General features: G+C 43.0%; 3 protein-coding genes across 6 annotated transcripts in view; 2 read left to right on the top strand and 1 right to left on the bottom strand.

Moving 5' to 3' along the window:
* Positions 1-18,920, top strand: part of LOC138618819 (cytochrome P450 2J6-like) — a 47,336-nt gene that overhangs the window by 23,980 nt on the left and 4,436 nt on the right. The gene's annotated exons all lie outside the window — the stretch shown is intronic.
* LOC138618706 (E3 ubiquitin-protein ligase RNF170) lies at positions 1,629-6,121 on the top strand. Of its 2 annotated transcripts, none has more exons than XM_069694617.1 (6): positions 1,629-1,718; positions 2,064-2,165; positions 2,725-2,833; positions 4,399-4,472; positions 4,557-4,667; positions 5,283-6,121. In XM_069694617.1, the coding sequence occupies exons 2-6, from the start codon at positions 2,151-2,153 to the stop codon at positions 5,622-5,624; spliced, it is 651 nt and encodes a 216-aa protein (XP_069550718.1). In that variant the 5' UTR covers positions 1,629-1,718; positions 2,064-2,150; the 3' UTR covers positions 5,625-6,121. The 2 variants fall into 2 exon arrangements, with proteins under 2 accessions (XP_069550718.1, XP_069550719.1); XM_069694618.1 differs by having other exon boundaries at positions 1,635-1,718; positions 2,069-2,165.
* Positions 6,333-18,296, bottom strand: pfas (phosphoribosylformylglycinamidine synthase). Of its 3 annotated transcripts, none has more exons than XM_069694800.1 (28): positions 18,114-18,296; positions 16,811-16,933; positions 16,492-16,627; positions 15,936-16,041; positions 15,651-15,849; positions 13,665-13,770; positions 13,441-13,581; positions 13,199-13,323; positions 12,966-13,094; positions 12,178-12,312; positions 11,804-11,932; positions 11,613-11,686; positions 11,382-11,535; positions 11,231-11,292; positions 10,944-11,105; positions 10,528-10,764; positions 10,197-10,427; positions 9,804-9,984; positions 9,613-9,696; positions 9,210-9,365; positions 8,833-8,952; positions 8,544-8,689; positions 8,263-8,470; positions 7,886-7,971; positions 7,681-7,795; positions 7,441-7,590; positions 7,133-7,273; positions 6,333-6,817 (listed from the first exon to the last, which is right to left on the bottom strand). In XM_069694800.1, the coding sequence occupies exons 2-28, from the start codon at positions 16,929-16,931 to the stop codon at positions 6,507-6,509; spliced, it is 3,945 nt and encodes a 1,314-aa protein (XP_069550901.1). In that variant the 5' UTR covers positions 16,932-16,933; positions 18,114-18,296; the 3' UTR covers positions 6,333-6,506. The 3 variants fall into 3 exon arrangements, with proteins under 3 accessions (XP_069550901.1, XP_069550900.1, XP_069550902.1); XM_069694799.1 differs by lacking the exon at positions 18,114-18,296 and adding an exon at positions 17,022-17,365; XM_069694801.1 differs by lacking the exons at positions 15,936-16,041; positions 16,492-16,627; positions 16,811-16,933; positions 18,114-18,296 and adding an exon at positions 15,487-15,500 and having other exon boundaries at positions 15,651-15,720.

The following is an 18,920-nucleotide window of genomic DNA, read 5'->3' as shown; positions in this document are numbered from 1 at the left end:
TTGCAATCAAAGCCCATGTGTTGTGTAAAAACAGGTTACATCCCAAATCATACAGTAGAAATGATTGATAGTTGTGCAAAAACTTTTGCAAAGAAAAAAATGCAAATATGAAAAAGCTCTTAACAGATACATTTATTTTAGGAAATCTTGTACTTGCTCACCCAACATAAAATCTTCATTTCAGTCCTTTTCCTGCTTGACTACATGAAGTATTTTAAATTACACAACCTCATAACACACATAGCATAACCTCACCCAATAAACCAACAGATTAAAAATCCTGCACAGCCATTTTCCCGGGTTTAGAGAAGAACAATTAACACTACTGGAATGTTAATCCTTTAAGGACTAAATTAACAAAAACATAGTTGTAATCAACAGTGTTTCCAGACAGCCACTAAAACCCTGGCTGCATTCCAACCGTTTGCCCAGAGTAAATCATTTCTCGTGAGTACAATAAACCTCCTGACGTTATCCATTTATATATCTCACGTGACTGTGTACTTGACTGACTGCTTTCAGTTACTTTAAGATAAGAAATCTCACAAGTGTCACTTGCTCTCTTGAGTCACAATATGGAAAAATACAACCAAATCTAAAAGTAGATTTATTTAAAAGAATTCTTACATTATCCTGTAGCCTGGTGCAAAAACTCTAGTGATCATCCAGCCTAGCTGACATTTCACACACTCTGAAATCAGTGTGCGTGTGAGCCGAGGCTGGACTTTAGCCAAGAGCCCTCTGTCATGACTATCACTGGGTGAGCTCCTCTGTTTTATCTCCTGATTTTTGCTACTCTGAGACCCTGACCCTCACTAACCGATGGTGACTATTTTTAGATGGCCTGACCCATACGGACAACCACTCTCAAGCCTCTCTGTGTAGCCAGTGTAAATATTTGCGAAGATATTTCTGCAATTGCCGTGCTGTGGAGGTTTTCACACATTTGCTCACTGTCAGATACTCCACGGAGGATTTTTATGAAATAATTGCTGACAAATGCTAGAATGCAAAGTTATTTTAATCTACTCTGTTTCTTCATTTTGCCTCATTTGTCCAACCATTTGACTGGTCATTTTTTAGATTAACCTTTGAGAAGTTGCAGGCATCTATCTAGCTTTCACACTAAAACTGGGACCCATACGAGGCCTTCTTTCTGCCTTTTGGGTAACACATTGTTAAAGTCGGTCACTGATTTCACAACCAATAGTTTATAGTAAAAGGAGTATTACGTGTAGTTGGTTTTGGTAAAGTAAACTTTGGGTAAATGATTGGCAAGTTCAGATCTAACCTACTTAAACACAGTGGGAGGGATCTTTTCTGGCTTTGATCTGGTCATATGACCCAAATAGTTTGAATCTGACCAAACTGAAGGGACATAAGATTTTTAGGCTTAATTGAGTTGAATACTTTTACAGTAAAAGCTGATCATACTGCATTGTAAAGTGAAGTACGTGTGTTTTGGAGTAGTCCTTTAGTGTAAAAAGCACTGCTTTCTTGATCTGACTGTATTACTGCTCCCTTTAAGTATAGAGACTCATACACCAGCTGATATTGGAGGGCCTAGTTGATCATTAACAAGCAGCTCCAATTTATTTTGTACAGTGATGCTGTCAGGCAGCACTTCACTTCCTTCTGGGAGACAGTGACAACTTGTTTCCTTTCAAGAAAGCTGTCTTCAGAACAACTATATGCCCCTACCGCAGATCTCAGTCCAGGTGAGTCTCATTTTTTTATGTCATCTCTAACATAAGTCGAGCTGTGCACTTTACAAAGTGACTGAAGATGATGTAGGTTTGGGGACATTTTAATTCAGAGTGTGTTTTGGTCCCATGACACCTAGGCTCCCCTTCATCTGATCTGCTACAAATCTGTCAAGCGCATTTTAAACCAAATCATAATTTTTTATTTTTCTTAACTGTTCAGTTTCTGTTACCAACAGACAGAAAAGAGCTGAGTTCAATCAACCTTATCTCACAAATCAATAGTTTTGTGTCTGTATCACCTCCCAGCAGATATCTGAGTGTATAAGGTGTGTTTATTGTTGTCCTGTCACATTGCAGAACAGACCATCTCAACTCTGAAGGTCCAGTAGGTCAGGGTCATCTAAGGTCATCCACATCTTTGGTGTGCTGTCAAAATCAACGCATATGAGCTGCCACATGGTGAGAATTTCACTTGCTTACATGCTCTCACAGTAAAGCTGATGACCTGCATTGCCAAATAATTTCTTGCTTTTAAGAGGGTTATGTTTCTGTCTGCCAATGTTTCTGTTGGTGTAAAAAACACCTCTATCTTTAGTATAATTTGAAGGATTAAATGGATTTGGAAAATTATTTTTTAAAAAGCTCACAAAAGTTATTTCCCTTCAAGTACAGAGGCAGTAAACATTATTACTGTAAGTCACTCCTGTGAGATGATGATTATAAAGGTCACAGTCTGGTGGACAAAGTTGTCACCAAACAATGGATCCTAATCTGACTGTTTACATGATCAAAACAAATAAAAAGTCTCAAACATGTATGATGTATCAATTTCAATGTGTTACCGGAAAACATCAATGGCTTGAAGCTTTTTGGCGATAACAGTATCGGAGATGGAAAGTTTGGTTGTAGAAGATTTGTCAGCTCTTTCTCTGCTTCATATTTTCTCTTTTTTCCCCCTCTTGTCCTTCTTCCTGCTCTCCACCTCTCATCTCTTAACATTTGTCTGTCATCTCTTCAGGAATCTAAGCAGACATGTCTGTCCACAAGCAGACAAGACTGGCACTGCCCAGTCTGCTTGCAGACGGCCCGATTCCCCGTCAAGACCAACTGTGGCCATTTGTTCTGTGGTATGAGATTACACACACACACACACACACACACACACACACACACACACACACACACACACACACACACACACACACACACACACACACACACACACACAGTTTCACATCAGACTTATTTTGTTATCTTATGCTTGCACCTCTTCAATCCCTCATTAGTTTTTCAGTCTTTGTCAGAGTTGCTCACCTGTTACATCATGTGCGTTCACATCTGAGTTTATGTCATTCATTCCCTGATTAATGCAGCATCAGGGAATCAGGGATCATCTGTTCGGCTTTCAATAATTAACTGTTGCCATGGTTTCCTAACTCTGCTTATAGATAGATAGTGTAGCAAATCGCAAGTTAAGTGTTCACAGATGTGCAGAGAACCACTTTGTGAACTTCAACTGCTTTACTCGCAGTTCGTTTTTTCTTTGTTGCAATTTTTTTTTCTACTTTCAAGTGAAGTGAGAGTTGAACAACTGAAGGAAACTTCACCAGACTTTTTAATGAACACTTGGTGCAGTAAGGAGAGCAGTACCATTAGTTGAGCGGAGAGGTCTGGGTGGCTTGTTGCTGTTAATGTAGCTACAACATACTCTGGAACAAAGGCAAACAGTGTACAGACAAGCGAGATAACCATACTGTTAACTGTAGTGCATAATTCAAGCCAGTGCAGTGATTTAAAATAATATCAAAATGATTTTTCCATCTTAATCCTATGAATCTTAGGCTTCTGTCAGGGTAATTACACTAGCTTCCCTTTGAAGGTCATTATAGGGGCTAAACATTCATGCTATATTTTGCTTTTCTCAGAACTAGTCTAGACTATCCAAATCTTATACCATTGGATTTGATAATACTATTATATTTTTTTTACATTTACCTTTATATCAAGGGAACAAAATTATAATCTTGTGAAATTGTTATGTTTTTACCTGTATCTCACCGTATAAAGCTGGCAATAGAGATATCTTTTCATAATTGTACACAGAAGGTTGTCTGGAATCTGGCAATATCTGAACCATGTTTGTGGGACACTCTAGGATTTAGCAATTTGAGAAAATATGTGCTGAGTTCCTGGCAGAAATGTGTCCTCGTTTTATTCATTTATTGAACCACAACCAGAGATAGGGCCATTATATTTATCTAACTATGCACAAGTATTGAAGTCCTTTCAGCTCTGGTTTTCACAAGGACCCTTCTTATTTTTGCTGTAATTACATAGTTATGTCTCTAATTTACAGTTCATGTCCCAGATGCACTCCTGTTTAACCTTGATATTATCTGTTATAGATTACAAAGCTATTTTTATTCCAGCACACACTCGCTGTCACCTTAACCTTAATATAATGTAGACACCTAACATAGTTACCTCTTCACCTGTCCCACTTACCTGAGTCTTACCCTGGTCTTTCACACTCTTCAACCCTTGACCATCTAAACACTTCTGTTTGTTATCATGACCAATAATGCAATACTGAATCTTCACTGCCCGCTTGTCAGTTCTTCTAATGCTTCTAATGTAAATATGAGATGTGTAATGGTGTAAACTGTTCAGGGTTGTGTGTTTGTTTCTGCAGCTCCCTGTCTGATCGCCTACTGGAGACATGGGACGTGGTTAGACGCAATCAGCTGTCCTCTCTGCAGACAGAAGGTGCAGTACGCATGATGATTTCCCTGTACATCACTAACACATTTTGAGTGTGTATACGATATGCGGATGCTTGGGGTTTTGCAGGTCAGTGTGCTGTGCCATCTGTTCAACGAGAGTCGATCGGACCAGCGGTCGAAGGAAGTTCTTGGGGAAATCATAGACTACAACAAACGTTATTCTGGAGCCCCACGAAGGGTCAGTACTCAACTTGACTCTTCCCAACAGCATTTTCTGGTTAGAAGCTGAAGTCTTTGTGCGCGGTTGTGAAAATGATCAGGGGATGAAACTTTCTTTTACAACCTTGAATGTAACATCAGAGTAGGTGAAAGGGAGGGTGAGAATTCTTCCCTTATTTCAGGTAACAGGAATACCTCTTATGCAACCTCACCTATTTATTGTCCTGTACACCCGCTAGCACAAGACAGAAGAGGTTTCTGGTTAACACCTCACAACGGCACACTTTGCTGGCCTACTTTGGAAGTGTATCACCTTTCTTTTGAAATAAAAGCTGGATTTCCCACATGGATCTCCTTATATATTCTTACATAATACAATTTTAACAGTGGTCTGACTTGGTTGCTCATCATAGTACTCTGGTGTTTAGCGTATGGCAGGCTAACTGTGGCATTATTCTTATTTTTTTTTTTTACACTTTTAAGGGAGATATTAAATGTAAAAATCTATTTTTGCATAAAACTAAACAGAGGAAATCTTGAGTGACAGTCTCCTCAATCAGATTCTCATATGTCATGTGGTGTTTGCTTGTATCGAAACCATTTTGTTGTCTCTGACTTGTCCTCTTCCCTTCAGGTAACCGACTACCTCTGTGACGCCCCCCTCCTTCTGCAGTTACTGGCTCGTGGTCTGGGCACCATGGGAGGCCTTGTGGGGCTGTTTCTTTTCCGGGTGGCCCTGTGCTGCGTGGGGACTGTGGTGTCCATTTCCTCCCCTCCTCTGGACCATGTGTCCTCATCATCCAGCACCCTGGAAACAGACCCCTCCCTCTGCGGGGTGCTGGGGATCCTGGACGATGTAGTGGTGGTCATCCTGCTCGTTATCTGCGTTATCAATATCAACCAGCAAATGGCGCCAGAGAGACGACACTCTGCGACTGCTACAACCTCACAGGGAGTGATGGGGAATTCACTGTAGATAGATGCAGCTGGAGGTGTCAGTACAAGCTGTTTGACAAGAGACTTTTAATGGATTTCCTCCTTCTGGCCATAGATAGTTGGATTAGCTGATGCAAGAATATTGACAGCCACAAAGCATTTAACTATCAAGATGTCAGACGCGTCTGAGCCTCTCAAGAATGTGGACTCAGGCTCCAGGCCTGTTTGTCAAGTGTTTACAGAGCCTATGCACAAGTGATATCTAAAATAAAATGCTATGCAGTGTTTGGCCAGGGTCTTTTTTAAAACCACTAAATCTTCAGTCCCTGTTGACTTAAAGGACATTATATCCTTTATATTTTAATAATCAATATTTGTTCTCATTTTTACTCCTTTAAATGGGCAGCACCTTTAACCACTTTGTTTCAGCACACCAAAGAAAAGCTGTCACATTGGTACTGTAATAATGACATCCCTGTAAATACTTGATATTGTATGAATTTATGTTATGGTTAAAATAAAGAATATTTATTGCCATCTGCGGTTACGTTTGTCATATGTCACACTACACCTGCTCTTTCTGTTTTATTTATTTATTTAATAGCAAATTTACCTTTGAATGTTGCAGTGGAACAGCATTGATTAATTTCACTGCAGTTTTGCAACATATTCTTTCTTGCCAGAATTAAACCAATGAAATGTATATAAAGTTATAAATCCACAATAGTTTTTTTTTTTTTTTTTTTTTTTAATGAAAGTCATGAAGTACAGCAGGCAGTAATAATACATGAAGATCAAATACAGTTACCACAGGAAGTAGAAAGGTTCATTACATAACTACAAAGTGTAAACATACCTTACAGTTTCAGTCGACGCAACAACGGTACTTTAACTGCATCAGAAACATGTAAAGGGAATATTATCACTCTGTGTTGCTGCACCAGGCAGCTGCGTTCTTGAACATGCGCAGCCAGGGTGAAGGTGTCAGAGAAGGTCTGAAGTCCCTCGGGGCCCAGGGCCACTGCCAGCCCAGGGTGCAGCGCTCCGGGTGGGGCATCATGGCCAGGTGTCTCCCATCCCTGGACGAGAGCCCTGCAACACCCTGCGGGGAGCCGTTAGGGTTCAGAGGGTACTCTTCAGTGGGATGACCCTGGTCGTCAAGGTAACGGAGAGGGGCGAGTCCACCAGAAATGATCAGGTCCTGAGTCTGCTTGCTACGGAATTGCATCAGACCTGCGGGAGGGAGAGAGGTTACGGGAAATCAATGCTAAATACAGCTGCCGATTACAGAACATGCTGATCTGTGACTTCTGAGTCGGCAGAATGAATCATAGTTGTGCAAGTTCAGTACTGGTAACTGAGTAACCTCTTTGTGCTCAGTTACAGATCAATGCTGCATTCAGCTCGGGTACAATGTTTGTCAAAACCTCAGGGTTATTAGCAAAACTGTTGCTAGAGGACTGCACAGACCACATTTTCTCACATTTATGACCATTTAGGAACAACATGTTCTACTCAATGACAGATGTGTCTTGGTCCTGACTTTACCTTCTCCATGTGCCACCCAGATTCCCAGAGCAGAGCCTTCCATGCCTCTGAGCCAGATGGACGGGGACTCCTGGATCCCAACACTGACAAACCGTGACTCAAACTTGCCAGACTTATTATGGGTCAGCACCACTTCCGATTCTGGGGAAAATAAAAAATGAAAAAAAATAACAGAATTAGAAATAATTTTAAACTGCATATGAACAATTTTCTTACATTGTCTCAATTCACTAATCCTGTATTGTTTTACCTTTTTAATCACAGTTGCAAGAAACATTTTCATGGCTTTCTTTGATTTTTCCCCTTACCTGCTCCTTCCTCAGCCTCTCCCACCCAGCCCAGCAGGGCGAGCAGCTGGCAGCCGTTACACACACCCAGACTCACTGTGTCGCTCCGTCGCCGGAAGCGATCAAATTCAGCCTTGGCCTTGGGGTTGTAGGCGACAGTAGCAGCCCAACCTTCGGGACGAAAACGTGGCATTACAGAACGAGCAAACAACATCTGCATGTGAAAGTGGTTGACGGGTGAGCAGATGAGTGTTTATTTGCCTTTAGCTGATCCCAGGACGTCAGCGTAACTGAATCCACCAACAAACGCGACGGCTTTAAAAGGCTCCAGGGTGACGGAGCCAGAGCTTAGGTCCTGCATGGTGACATCCCAGACCTACACACATGATTAGAGGCTTAAATAATGAACATGTGAAACACAACTTAAAACGACAAATATCAGGTTCACAAGGCTCCTATTAATGACCTCAAAGCCCGCCATATACAGAGAGACAGACATCTCTCGATCTCCGTTACTACCCTCCTCTCTGACCACGGCCACACGTGGCTGTCCTGCAGGTGAAACAACAAAACATATCAGAGATTAGTCAGTGACATAAATATCCAGAATTTATTGGTTATAACTACTTGAACATGATGATTTTCATATATCTAATGACAAATGTTGTTGTTTTGTTGTTGGTCAAACAATATATAGTTTATAGACAACTGATTGAGTAATCCAAAAGAAATATAATTGAGAGTTGACATCATAAAAAAAAAAAAAAAAAAAAAAAAACCAGTAGTTTCAGCCTTGGAATACACCAAATCATTAATAATGGGACAAATCCTGTTTAGTCGTACTGAGCTGGTTGATGCTGGGTGTTGCAGAGGGGTCAAAGGTCAGTTTGAAGTGCGCCTGTGTCCTCTGGGCTAGCCCCTCTTCTTCCTGTTTAACACAGAGCTCATTGGCTTGGAGGCGCTCCAGTTGGAAACTCGTGTCCTCCCACAGCGATCTGAGGTCAGGTAGCGGCTCCCTCAGCACCTCCTGTCCATCCACATGGACACTGACCTGCAAGACAAGTGACATCACAAATGAAGAGAAAAGGCTGGAGGCACAGTCCACGCTGAGGTCGACGTCTCACCATAGCCTTCGGTCCGAAGCCGCAGGTTCTGCCGATACGATGGCACTGCACGCCGGCATCGCTGTATCTCCGAGACACAGTTTCTAGATCAGACTGTGAAACCTCCAGGACCAAACCCAGCTCCTCGCTGAACAACAGCTCCAGGACTGCACGGGCGATGAAGACAGCCAAAACACAGCATGAGTTTAAAATTATAACTGCACAGTTTATAAGAATAGTATGGGTTTGTGGGTAAATTACATGGTTTAAAAAAAAATAATAATAAAAAAAAAATCACGAACTCGCTGACCTCCAGTTCCTTTTGATGACAACTCAACATCAATCCCTCGGTTTCCTGCAAACGCCATCTCTAGCAAGCAAGAAATGAGGCCTCCATCGCTGATGTCGTGTCCTGCGCTCAGCAGACCATCTGAGAAAACAGAAAAAAAAAAAGAAGACATTCTTCCATTTCCCTCTTTTTATCAACAGCTTTCAAAGACAACCTTAAACAGTAAAACCACTAGGTGGCTGTATCATCACAGTACAAAGCTGCAGCTGCAACTAGAGAAGAAAAATAAAGCTGAAGAAAAGTTTGCCCACAGACTGAATCACAGTAAACATTGTTAAAAAAAAAAAAAGTCCCCTTCTGTGGCAGGCAGATACTTTTTCCTGCGAGCACCAACTGACCGTGTAAGAGTTTCTGAGTGGTGTTGAAGCAGGCAGTCAATAGTGCTGGCTTGTCCAGGTCAGGAGAGCAGTCTCCCAGCTGGCTGTAGCACTGAGCCAGTGCAGAGCCTCCCAGACGGTGATGGCCTGGATTCAGAGGAACCCACAACAACATGCCTGCAGACAGAAAACAGAAGGTCAGAGGCAGGCAGTCTGTTCCTGAGTATATACGGAGTGTTGGAGAGGAAAATGTGTGTCGTCTGCGGGTGAAGAGGATAGAAAGAAAAGCTCTGAACAATGAGAAAATTTCAGTTGCTGCTGTTCCAAACTAACACAGTCAGACAAATACTTTTTGCATTATAAGTACAAGCAATCAGAGTTCAGGCTGTTTGTGTGTATGTGTGAGTTTCTCAGTGTGTCATACCTTTGCCATCTGGATCTTCCAGATCAGGTGTCACAGTGGCAGTGATGTCAGGACAAACAGCATATGCTGAAATAACCAGAGCACCTGAAAGGGAAACAGAGCAAATGCTATGTTAAGCTAAAAAAAAACAACACACATACATGCAAGCACGCACGCACGCACACACACACACACACACACACTGAGGGTACCTGGAGCTTTGACTGTCTCCTTTCCCACTCTAGCAGCCATACTCAGAGAGTCCTTGCCCCCATCGATGGCGAGTCCTAGTTGACCCATGACCTCACACATGGCTTTGCAGGCCTCCCACAGGCAGGCTCCTTCACCGGGCAGCTTGGCAGCCCACATCCAGTTACCACTACACTTCACATCCTGAAGCACACCACGAGGAAACAAAAAATAAAAACGTATCTGCTGCAATCTTTGCCAATTCTAACCCAAAGCTCATCTGATCTACAGAGGGTTATTTAATCAAAATACATAATATCTGTTTGATAGGACCAACATGTTTTTCAATTTTGTGCCACCAGTGCCAACATATGTTAAATGTGCGAGTTTCTCCACAGGCTACATGATGTGCTCACCCTCAGCTCTGTGACTCTGGCAAACACCAGATTGGTCAGAGCCTCTCCGACAGCCATGCGAGCCCCCGCTGCAGGACACACCAGCCCTTTAATTGGCTGCTCCCCGATAGCCGTTGCTGCTCCCTCTAAGCTAAATGGCGACAGAGCAACAACAGCCACGTCGGCCAATGGGGTATGAAGAGGGCCGACGCACTGTTGCTGGGCAACCAACCCAGTCACACACCGGTCCACCTGACGGAGGGAGGGAGTGACCACATGGAGAGTCACAAAGTGTCTGCGCAGATTTATCCTTAAAGACAGAGACGACGTAAGACAGGGATGTAGCACACACCTTGTTGGTCAGGTAGCGTTTGGAAGCCACGGCGGGCAAACGTAAAACCCGGTGCAGAGCATCTATGACCGTCAGCCCAGCAGGAAGAGACAGGGGCTTATGGGTCGGGACCAAACGCTCCATCTTAAACTCCTTCTGTGGCATCTTCCCCAGAACCCACTCCAGCTGCAGGTCGACAGGATAACGCTCCTTGTCCGTCCGTTCACCACTGCCTCCCTCATCATCCACCAGCACAATCTGTGGGAGAAATCAGGCTGAAATAAACATACTGACGCTGATCTGGGGTCTTATTGATTGTGATGCTTCACATGGAGGTTGTCCAGCAGTATGACCCAGCCAACAACCACTGATCACGAACGTGGACTGATTAGTGCAGGGCGTGTTTATTTATCGACTCCGTCTGGGCTGAAACGTGCCTTGCCGTCTCCTGTGATGTTCCCCACAAAATCAACAGGACACTTCTCCCTCTGACACACCCTCTCCAGGAAGGACCTGTCTGATGGACGCAGCAGAAGGGCGTTGCTCTCCTGGTACTCTGCCCCCCACAGCTCCAGCACACTCAACGTGGGGTCACCTTTCTACACACCAAAGACAGACAAAAGGAAAACATTAAGACCCAAGAAAACAGAATCAAAGACATTTATCTTATGGGAGGCAAAAGAAAATAAGGAATTATTATTTTCTCTGTCCATGTGCTGGTTACCTTGAATTTACTGCAGTAGATCACAGCTCCTGCTGGCTCACTGAGCTCTTTGAGAACATTACCTGAAGATGAGAATATGGCTCAATACATGAACTTTGGTCTCATTTCTAAGCTTTACGTGGGTCCTAAAGAAAGGCCACAGTTTTTGTACCATTTCCTCCTGCCCCCTGATCATGTATACTGCAGATTGGGTTCGGCGTTCTTTCCAAACATGCTCTGAGAGCGCGATTCATCTTCTGCTCCATCTCGGCATCTCCCCTCTGGACCGCACCCAGATCCCGCTCGCTGGAGTTGTCCCCCTGGACCTGCAAGACAAAAGGTATTCAAATACTCAAACATGTCTGCACCAGGTGAGGCCACTGCTCGTCTCAGCGTGATTTACTTGGACAGAAGAGGCAGCTCCTCCTCCTACGCCGATCCGGTACACGGGCCCTCCAATCTTCACCACCTCCATCCCTGATAGACGAGTACAGCAGAGGATCAGAGGGACACTGTGAATCATTGATCGATATGCGTGTAAATATAGCCTCCGAATTGATTAAACTCATGTCACACACGGTGTTAAAACATTACCAGACTGTGCCTCTTCTTTCTTCACATGTGTATCTTCAATAGAGCCGAGACCACCACTGAACATGATCGGCTTAATCCACTCTCGTCGCTCCCCACTGGGCAGCCGCATGCCGAAGGAACGAGCAAAACCTAGAGGAAGGTTGTTATGTATATATATATTTATATATATTTTACAGCAGTGCTGAAACAAGTCAATATGAGTCAGTCAATACGCAGACCTACAGGAAACCTCGAGTCTAAAAAGATTTTAATAAACACACTCTGGTTTGTTCCTTTTCTGAAAACGAATTCCCTGATTAGTTGTCGAGACTTGCTTTTAAAGAAACTGATGTAATCTTGTAAACCTCAGTACATACAAAGGTAGGTGTTCCTACCTGACAGGACAGGCTCTCCAAACTTGTTGCCATAATCTGAAGCTCCATTACTGGCCTCGATGGCAACCTGCAGCGGAGGGGCAAAGCTGGAAGGATACCATCCCTTTCCTTCAGACTCCCAGGGGAGATCGTACCCTGGAGAGGAGGACAGGGAGAAAATACGTGTTGACTCAAGAACCATTGCTGTGCAACATCGACCAAGTTTGCTTTCTGCATCTTTATTAACAACTATGACTCACCATTTTCATGTCTTCGGTAGGGTGTGCTCTTAAGGGTTTCATTTGGGGACCAATTTTATTTTCCCTACATGTAGCTCCCCATGGGGCAAATCATTTGTAGACGGCACAGATTTCATTGTTATGATGATGACATCTAAATGTATCTCACTGTTAAACCCTGGAAGACAATTTTTTTTTTTATCTTCAGCAGAGCTCAAGTAAAACACACTCTTGTCACTGGGACACAGCACATTGGGCACCGGAAAAATTGTGTCATCTGCTGGTTCCATGTTGGGACATATAAAACTTACTTTGGTGTTATACTTGATAGTAATTTCAGTATTGAGCAACATACCACAAAGCGTGTTCAATTTATCTTTTAACATCTAAGAAATATTTCCAAAAATACAACAAATTTGAACTTTAAAGACAGACCATTTTATATGCTGATTGATTATTGCAAATGACTTTTTACTTTCCTTAACAGAAAATATACAGCTCGACATCAAACTGGAATGATCATTTTTATGTAACATTCCTCAAAGTAGTTCTAGGAATACAGCGTCAGACCTGGTATATGCAGGTTTCCGAAGCAGTATCCTGCTGTGCCAGCGATGACATGGCCTCCTTGTCCGGCACTCTGGACATCTCTGATTCGACCTCCGGTTCCTGTGGTGGCACCACTGAAGGGCGCGACACCTAACAGGTCCAGTAGCAGGGGACTGACTGTTATTATTTGGAAAACAACAGACGAAATGGGCTCTTGCTGTGTGAGAGAGCACAATGTTATTTTGGGTCCTGACCAGTCGGGAAGTTGTGCGTCTCTGCAGTAAAGATGACGTGTCGCAGTGAGTGCCGAGTCTCATACGGGCTCGCCTGGGATGGATCTTTTGGGTAAACGCACTCGAGCTCCATGCCTTTGATACCACTGGACACACACGGACACACACACACACACACACACACACACACACTTCACAGTGAGTCACTATGGGCAGAAACACACTGGCAGCGTAGGTGGTTGCCGTGCTGTTTCCACTGCTACCTGCTGTTGTCGCAGAACTTGATGACATTGTTCTGGTTGCTGTGCTGCTGGGTGTCCATTATGAGGCTGAAAAGAGTCTCCTTCTGCTCCTGCCCGTCGATCACCATCCGCCCCCGGAAGAACCAGTGACGACTGTGCTCGCTGGGACACCGAGGTACAAAGAAAGCCTTCAAGGATAAAAGCGCCACACAAAGCAGTCCCGCTAATCTGCTTACAAACCCTACCTGTTGGACTGGGCCAGGTCGAAACACTCCACACTGGTGGGGTTCCTTTTAAGCCTCTGGAACATCGATGTGTAGTAGTCCAGATCCCAGGAGTCGAAGGCCAGACCTGCGTCAAGTACAACACACACAAATCGTGAATACCAAAGAAAAGATTCTGCAGCGCACGTGCATACTTTCTGGATTATGTGACTGTTTCAACAACAATACAGACATCAGGAGTTTACACTCATTTAACACCGACGCAAAATGAGGCGGCAGAAACAGCCACACGCAGTAATATCACCAACAAACGCTATCTGCATGCTTGGATAAGTTCTACAGCACTTAAAATTTATTATGAACTGATTATTATTCATAATATACAGAAACATCTATAGGACTTTATGTCCCTTCTCTCAAAAAGTATTATCAACTCAACTGGGAGTCTAGAATAAAAAAGCTGGGAATTTAAGCAGCTGCAGTTTCAATAAATTCCATACATTATACCATTTTTAATTATCTCCTCAATTCAAGAGATGAGCATGGGGGAGCCTACAAACTATGTCATGAAATGATTCTCATCTGTCTGAGCCACTTGTGAATATTAATGAAGCTGGGTGAATAAGCAGAGCGTGAACATAAGTACGCACACCACGTTCTGTCACTGTCAGTCAGAAACCTGTTCGTATAAAGAGGAATAGCACGGCCTCTGAGCAAACACTGGCATGTCTGAAAACTAACTGCATCACAGTTCCGCTTCATTATACAGCAAATTAATCCCTCGATTAGGCACCTAATAGGTAAAAATACCTATTTATAGGTACTTTATTGGGAGGATTTGATGCTTTTTATTATCTCATGCCAGTGATTCCCAAAATGTGGTCCATGAACCACTGGTGGTACGAAAGAGCCTTAGAGCTGAGAGGCCTAAAAAAAAAAAGAAGTAATTTCACTTCATTTTATTACACACAGTTAATACATATGTACATGACATTACAGTCATGTACAAATTAGCTGTTGTTACAACCAACGTAGCATAACGCTAATGTTAGTTTGACGCAGTCGGATTCAGACTCCTCGGTTGTTGATTTTCGAGAGTGAAATGAGTGGAATCATAAAATGTCTACATGGTCCAAAAAACAGATGAGAGGAAAGGAATAACTCTGGACTTCACAGGTCAGATGAACATTTCAATTCTAAAGAGGAGTCAGAGTCGTCAGTTGAGCCGTTTAGTTTAGCTTTTTTTTTTTTTTTTTTTTTAATAAGTTGCTTAAATGTTATTTAGTCTTTGAGGTTATAGCGAAATGAAATGAAAAATGAAATTTGTTGGGAAGTGGTAATTGGGGCATTTGGTTTGGTACATGGTTTGAAAAGGTTGAAAACATCGGTTTTAAGCATGTAAACCTAACATCTTCGAGTTAAGGCAATTTCTTCCACCAATCAATCAACCGATTTAGTGAGAAAATATTTGTCAGATTTGTCAAAATTGAAATTAATCATAAAATGATGCTGTAATTCCTGTTGAACAAAGGCACATGGTAACATTTTGAGATTAACGTCGACTCCACACTCAACAGCACATTCAGCTTTTTTATAATTTGCAGCAGTCAGCTGTAAACATACAATCTTGGCTTCATTCTAAACAGTATCTGACTTCCATCCAACAGACGAAGCCGTTATCGCTTTTTGGGTTTAATCCCATTACACACAAACACTAAACACACCCGTGCACATGTAAAATAATCCGCAGCATCGCTGCTGTCCTGTGACTTTAATCAGCTAAGTAATAACATCATGCAGCATGTGACATTTTTACTTCCACCAGCACACACAGTGTACTCACAGAGTGCTGCAAGACTGAGAAGAAGCAGAAAGAGAGAGAAGAGAGACAGCCAGAGTCAATTAACACAATAAGATGGTCAGTGTGATAAAAAAAAAAAAAGAATCAGAGAGGGGGAGAGACGCCGGGAGAAACTCCATTAATTTGGAAAGTGTAAGAAGTCTCACCCAGATTAGAGTTTGCCGTCTCCAAGGCGTCGCGACCTTTCCCCAGGATGTCCACCTCAAACACCGGCTGCGATTTGGCTTCCACGGAGAAGGAGGTGATGGGATGTTGATAGATACACTCGGTCATGCTGTCGTACAGACACGCGGTCAGCTCCTTTATATCTTCACTGAGCTTGTTCACACCTTCTCCGTTCTTGGGCTGAAGAGGAGGCAGACCCATCACACCAGAAGCAAGAAAATAAAGAGACAAACCCTCCTGGATTTTCTTTGTGTGCGTGTTCAAACCTTGATGAGAAACCGGCGAGACAGCTCGACCCGCGTCACGTTAGTGAGGCCAGCGCTCTGGCAGATGGACACGGCGTTAGTGGACCAGGCGGTGGAGAAGTTCAACCTGAAAATGCAACAACATCCTTTACGTTACAGTCATTATCTGTTAGTGTGGCTCGTGTCTATTTCTTGAAAAGGCCCACTTAAGCTCCAGAGTCCAAGCCCGTACAAACTATAACTCCACGTCAACTATAGTATAGTTGACAGTCTATACGTATAGTATAGACTGTGTTCATTACTGCTCCTAATTAAGCAGCATGCATGCAATGAAAATATTAAACTGCTTGTTATCCTAAACAAAACAAATGATACAAAATCTAAATTATTTACAATTTATACAATCTACAATTGATGTGCAGATCCCGTTCATTAATATAACTACATCACTTTTATGGTCAAGTCCTATAAAAATGTACTCACACTTTGGCCACGTCATGAAAACTGGGCAAATGAAACCCTGTAAGATGCAACTGCGTACCCTGACGTGTTAAAAATGGCCGTTCAGCTGTAGTACCTGGGTCCGATCTCCACTAGTTTCTCCCCGCTGCCCTCTGTGAGATTCGGTTTCTCGGACAGCGGCTCTGCCTGCAGGGGAGGACGAAACAACCAGAGGACAACCTCCTTCTGCTCGGCACCAAGACTCTCGCAGCCTGCAGCAGACATCGGGAAGAAATAATGGGAACATGGGGAAACGGCGAAATGGGAAAGTGAAGCAGTCCGTTGGAAACTAACAGAAACCCACAAGGTGAATGTAAATGTCTTACAGTCCAAAGCATCCACATCTGAATTCATTAGTATCTTCATCATCAGTCGAGAAGCCGTTACACACTCACCTGTCAGTTCCACATTGTAGCACAGCTCCGTTGTGATTGACAGATGTGGGTGGAGCTTGGCCGCCCTCTGTAAGGCCCGCCCATTCGGAGCTTCATTACTGTAGAACCTCAGTACAGCCATGACTAATGGAGACAAACACATCCAGTTAAGAGAGACGTCTCTTCATAAAATCAATCACATGATTAATTTGAGCAATAATAATTGGTTTACCCTGCATTCTCCGAGGTAATGCGGCAATAAATCAAGAGGTCAAATGTCAATAAATGATGATCTTGATAAGCAAGCACTCTCGCATCTTCTCACTGAGGCTGACCTTCGTCTCCACATGAGTTCGGGTCAAGACAGCTCAATGATGAGAAAGCAGGCCGCTGTGCAAAGCCTGCATCCCAGTGTCCCTACGATCTCAAGTGTTTTCAAGGAAACGTGTTGAAGCAGCACACAGACGTTGCAGTCATCCCATGATAGACCAACCTCATCTCAGTTGAGACTCTTCAGGTGTTTCGGTTCTTATCCATCATAAAACACCATCACGGAGGATTGGTCGCAAATCAATTCTGCAGCGTGATAATAAAACCAAACAGCCAGAGTCGTAAACAGCTTCAGTGTCAAGAAGAGCACCGAGTCCTGCAGCATGGAGTCAGTCTGGGACCACATGAAGAGACAAAGATACACAGAAGAACCGCAGCAAGTTCTCGACCCGGTCTGGAACAACCCACCTGCAAACTTACTTGTTCTATACTCTGCACTTTGTATTGAAGTTAATCAACAAACAAAAACTACCATGGCTTAATTTTTTTAAAGCAATCTCACTTTATTTAACGCCTACAAATGTTTCTCATGTTATTGGATCTTTTACTTATATGAAAAAAAAAATCTGATATTTTAGCTGATTGCAAATACCGATTTATGCAATTATTTTCACTTAATTATTAAAAACATTGAGTCTCCCTTGTAGTGGGAGACAAGCACACACGGCCTCCTGATAGTGAGTTGATTGACTGTGTGCAGGTCACACGCTGCACGGTCAGGAGCGTTTCCCGTCAGTTCTTAAACACAAGCAGTAAAACTGCAACACACATTTTTTTTTGTCAACACCGACTTCATCAACTAGCATGTCCACAGTGACGACGACACGGAGGGCAACACGAGAAGACAAACTGGACGGCGGTGTACGTGTTACAGTTGCAGCGTGTCGGCGGGTCAAGGGGGAAAGTTCCCCCATGTTGGTTCCTCTGTCTGCCGTGTGGAAGCTAAATGGCGAAGAGCAACCAGAGTTACCAGGAAGCTCGTTAGCTAACTTACGTGTTGCCTCTTTGTTTTAGATGAAAAAAAAAAAGAAGAAAGTTAAAGAAGCCTCTCGTCCCTGCGGTCCTGGACAAACTTCAGCTGCTCCCGCTGGACGGACTGGAGGTGGTTTGGTTGGTGGAGGTCTGCAAGACTGTCTGTCAGGGCTGGACGGCCGGACCTCCTCTTCACACACGTGCGGAACCGCTCCAACTGCGGGACGCATGCGCAAGAGCGACTGATTCCAGGGGCAATCAAGTAGATTTGGGAAGTCGCCCACACTAACCCTCCACTGTACGGTGCATTTGTTTTACTTTTCTTGTGAGAAGTAACACTGTATCCGCATTATACAATTATATTATATTCCGGGCTGCAATGTAGTTTTCGGTTCATCTTTTCTTTTGATAATTTAGGAATTATTTCACTTTGCACTAATTCAAAGTTCAACACGAGCATTCTAGATTTGTTTGGATTCAATCTATTTAAATTGGACCTCGATCAAATAATTACAATGAATAAAAGTATGCAATATTATTCATAGCAGAGGGAGAGAGCTATAAAACATTTCATGTTGGGACTTATTGAAGATGACCTGGACTAATGACCTTAATATTTCTTAATATCCTGGCGATATTGATGCGGACATTTTTTTTTTTCACCAAACAAGGGTTGAATTCAAATGAACACATTTTTCTCAGTAAACTGACAGGATGTGGCTAAAACTTTAAAAATAGCCAATAAAGGCATATAAAAGATACGTTTCTAACATATTTCTACTTGAACTTTAAATTATTCCGGTGCTTGTCGTGTTGTTTCTGGGCTAAA

Source organism: Brachyistius frenatus, unplaced genomic scaffold (assembly GCF_029030835.1).
Source record: "Brachyistius frenatus isolate BFR_SWC_R1_liver_20210118 unplaced genomic scaffold, ASM2903083v1 Contig_18, whole genome shotgun sequence".
Lineage (NCBI taxonomy): Eukaryota > Metazoa > Chordata > Actinopteri > Embiotocidae > Brachyistius > Brachyistius frenatus.
This window is presented reverse-complemented; position numbering and strand designations above follow the sequence as displayed.